This window comes from Zea mays, chromosome 1, assembly GCF_902167145.1.
Source record: "Zea mays cultivar B73 chromosome 1, Zm-B73-REFERENCE-NAM-5.0, whole genome shotgun sequence".
Lineage (NCBI taxonomy): Eukaryota > Viridiplantae > Streptophyta > Magnoliopsida > Poales > Poaceae > Zea > Zea mays.
In genome coordinates, this window is record NC_050096.1 from 300183293 (window position 1) to 300187252 (window position 3960).

The 3960-nt window shown below is 48.5% G+C and overlaps 1 protein-coding gene across 1 annotated transcript; it reads left to right on the forward strand.

The window, feature by feature from the left end:
* The first annotated feature begins 3016 nt into the window (after positions 1-3016).
* LOC100284530 (ZFP16-2) lies at positions 3017-3960 on the forward strand. The gene has a single exon (NM_001157425.2). It carries the CDS (start codon positions 3151-3153, stop codon positions 3670-3672), a length of 522 nt encoding a protein of 173 aa, NP_001150897.2. The 5' UTR covers positions 3017-3150; the 3' UTR covers positions 3673-3960.

Sequence of the window (3960 nt, forward strand, 5' to 3'; positions counted from 1 at the left end):
GTATGATTTATGCAAGCGCTTCCTAGCTCACGCGGCTGCTATGCGTGGACCAAAAAGAGCAGTCCTTTTCCAAAACCGAGTTGCTGCCGTTATGCTGTACGCCTGTATACGAAGTAATATGTCTCGGTGTTGCAAGTGGGGGCCGATGTAATAAGTGTGGATAAGTACGCGCCAGCAACGATGATGGACGGGCTGGAATCCTGGGAACTTGGCCAACTACTTGCATGTGCAGTTTGACGAACACAACGACGACTCGAGCGAGATGAGGTTGTCGGCTGAGCCATTGACGCTTTCATCATTCATGGAGATATGTGATGGAGAGCACGTAGGCACCGACATCACTGTGCATATGATCTCAGGTGTCCATGGGCAGACCAAATCTTCCCTGGCCGGTAGCCAGCTGCTAAACGGCAAATGGCTGGCCGGCAGCTGTTGTTCCTTTGGCAACGCGGTTGCCGTCAGACGAAGGCAAATGACGTGTGACAGCGAAATGCGCGGCAGGCCACGATCCTGGCACGGGCTAGTACTAGCGCACATAGGACACCTTATCTTCCAGGTACGTACTGACGTACTGTTCATGTTCGCTTCATCGACAGCGAAAGAACGTGTCGGTCTTTGTGTCGGTATGTATACTTTCAGCCTCCTGCCGTTCATTCTTATTTTCTAATGCATATTTCTCTCTTTTTTTAATATAACCCTGGAGTATATCGTTTCTTCTCGTTTTGAAGAATATATCTTTGCCATGCATGGTTCCTTAATTTCTGTATCCAAAGCTAAATATATAAGACGAAGGGAGTATGCAAGAGTATTAAGTAATCCTCCCATCCAAAAAAGTTTTTTTTTTTGAGAAGTAAAAAATGGTATTTATTTTAAGACGGGTGAATGATGTAGAAGTATGTATACGTACCATATATAATTTTTTTAAAGCAATGACGCGTTTCCTGATTCTGTTTACTTCACGCTACTGGCGCCAGCCGCCCGCCAGTGCATGGTCGCTGATCGACTCACGATCTTTGCAACAGCCTTCGTAGTTTCATTTTCTTTTCAACCAACCATTATATATAGTCACCCATACTCTGCACTAGTTGATCGGAATATAATTCTTCCACTATAACAGACATGAGTCCATGCACGTCATATACATGTGCCCGAACTTCACATACTGCTAAAAACTTTGGCTAACAATTTCTGTAATAGCACATTATCTTAAAGAAACTGATTACATATAACAAAAAACATATTTCTATAAAAATCACATACATATCTCTATAAAAATTGCATTTTGGAAACACAGAGAATAAAAATTGCTCTCTAGTGTTGCACGGGCACACAGACACAACACAGGTGGGAATGTGAGGTCGAGCCAAGCCAGAGGCAGCACTACTAGGTCGGCGCGGCGTGACGTCAACCATGAGATCATCTATCGCCTCTCTTGGCTCTCCATGACGTGCCGGCTGCGAGTAGATCGACGAGTATTGCAGTCAGCAGATATATCTTTATAGTTTCTAGATAATATTAAAATAACTTATATCATCAGGTATTTAATTGTATTCTAGGAAACTGCTTTTAAAACAATCTAGATACCACGGCACAATCTAAAGTTTGTATGTTATAGTTAGTTTTTTTTTACTATATGTACTCTAATTTAAAGCACCCTCTCTAAATTATCACTAAAAGACTCATTTGCATAAAAATCACTTTCTATATCTTTTCAGTCTCAACATTCTTTTCTATATCTTGTTTGCACTCTAGAGAGTCATTCATGTTTTTTTGGCTAGCGAGAAATCCGAAATATAAAATATTGGATGGTATTTTTTTAGGAAAACAAAAATCTCTATTTATATAAATTAAGAAGAATATTGAGAGACACTTGGAGTTGCTTTTAGAACGGTATGTCTAAACATGCTAGTATGTTTAGAACCGATCAAAAATATTGTATCGTTACAATAATTAAAACAATGTTTTCATTATTACTCACAGATACGTAAATATATGTCTCCCGATCGGCTTAGGGTCCGTTTGGTTTATTTAGTACAGGAACTAAAGTTTTGTTTGGAGACTAAAATTTAGTCTCTATCCTGTTTGGTTGTAGGGACTAAAAATATTCTAAACATATTAAATGAGTCATAAGAAGACCGAAATACTCCTTAGTATTCTCCCGCCATTAGTGCAACTAAAATAAAGGAAGAGTAAAAAGTGAAATTTGTATGATTTAGTCTTTTTTAGTCAACCTTTGTGCTTTGTGGGACTAGAGACTAAAATAAATCAGTCTCTATTTTAGTCTCACTGTTTGGCAATTTATGAACTAAATGAGACTAAAAATGAAGGGACTAATTTTTAGTCCCTCAAACTGGTCAATTTGGCAGCCACGGTGGATATCACAGCTGATGTCTTGTGGTGCGGGATGGATCGATGAGATGCCCCAGTTTGCCTGCGCTTAGTAGTATACCGTACACACTACCAGAAAGGGAAAGCGTCTTCTGGAACCGGAACAAACGAACCAACTTGGAACAGGACTAGTTGACCGTGAGAGCGCGTCATTATTCAAATCTCACCAATCTGAGAGAGCTGAGCGACCGAAGGTTCCAGATCCTTCCCGCACTGCCGAGCCGAAGGTGCAGTCAGCGGCAAGTGCATCTCCACACGCCGCCGCCCATCCCCTCGCCGCCGTCCGAACCCGCGGGCGACGTTGCGTTGCGTTGCCCCCGCGGCTAAGGAAGGGGAACAGTCGCGATCTGGCGGCGGAGGCCACCGGCCGCCCCAGCCCAACTATATATCCGCGAGGCAAAACCGCGCGCGATGGACGCCCATCCGTCCACGTCGCGACGCGGCGCCGCGCTTCGCGGTGCGCGGTGCCTTCCCCGGATTGGTCCGCCCACGTCGCGTCGGTCGGTCGGACTCGGACCCCTATCAACTTGGCGCACACGTAAGCCCCCACACCGCCTCGGCCCTCTGCACTGCCGAGCCTTGGACGGAGACACAACCTATAAAAGGGTGCGCGCCCTCACCCAGACCCAACCCAACCTAACCCACAAGCCACACAACCCAAGCACAAAACACATCACCGCATCTTTTTCCTTCCGAGCTGTACGTATCTGCAGAGAGAGAGAGAGAGAGAGAGAGAGAGAGAGAAAGATTAGGTCAGAGACCATGAAGCACCCGAGGCCGACGGAGCAGGATGTGTCGCTGGCGCTGTCGCTGAGCACGGACTCGTCCACGACGACGTCCGACTCGGCGGGGACGCCACCGGCGAAGCGGGCGCGGGCGCGGGCGCGGCGGCGGGGCGCCGTGGTGGCCACGTCGGGGGAGGGCGAGTTCGTCTGCAGGACCTGCAGCCGCGCCTTCCCCTCGTTCCAGGCGCTGGGCGGCCACCGCACCAGCCACCTGCGCGCGGGCCGCCACGGCCTCGACCTCGGCGTCGTCGGCGCCCGGGCGCTCAAGCAGCACAAGCAGCAGGCCGCCAACGCCAACGCCAACGGCTGCGAAGGAGGCAAGCAGCGGCACGAGTGCAACGTCTGCGGGCTCGGCTTCGAGATGGGCCAGGCGCTGGGCGGCCACATGCGGAGGCACCGCGAGGAGGAGATGGGCGCCGCCGACGCCTGGGTCACCCTCTGGCGCACCGAGGCGTCGCGCGCCGCCGACCCGCCCGTCTTGCTCGAGCTCTTCGCTTAGATCGATCCGGCCGGCATAGGGTCGGGCTAATCCCTCCTTGTTATTTGGGGGGAGGCTAACTCGTCATCTAGACATCTAGTAGCGTCGGTAGTTTAATCCAGGACATGTAAATCGTATTGGTTCGTTCGTTGCCTTTTTTTTGTAATTACGCTAGTATAGTACTAGCTTCTGCTGTGTTTAGCGGTTCGGTCATGGGGCCGGTTGGATTCCGATACGAATGTCAGAGAACTGATTTCATTCATACTATATTGCTGGAACATATAACAGGATCGATGATTCCTTGGTTCC

Bases quoted from the DNA above. Each gene is read 5' to 3' on its own strand.
- LOC100284530 (NM_001157425.2), top strand. From the start codon at position 3,151: ATGAAGCACCCGAGGCCGACGGAGCAGGATGTGTCGCTGGCGCTGTCG.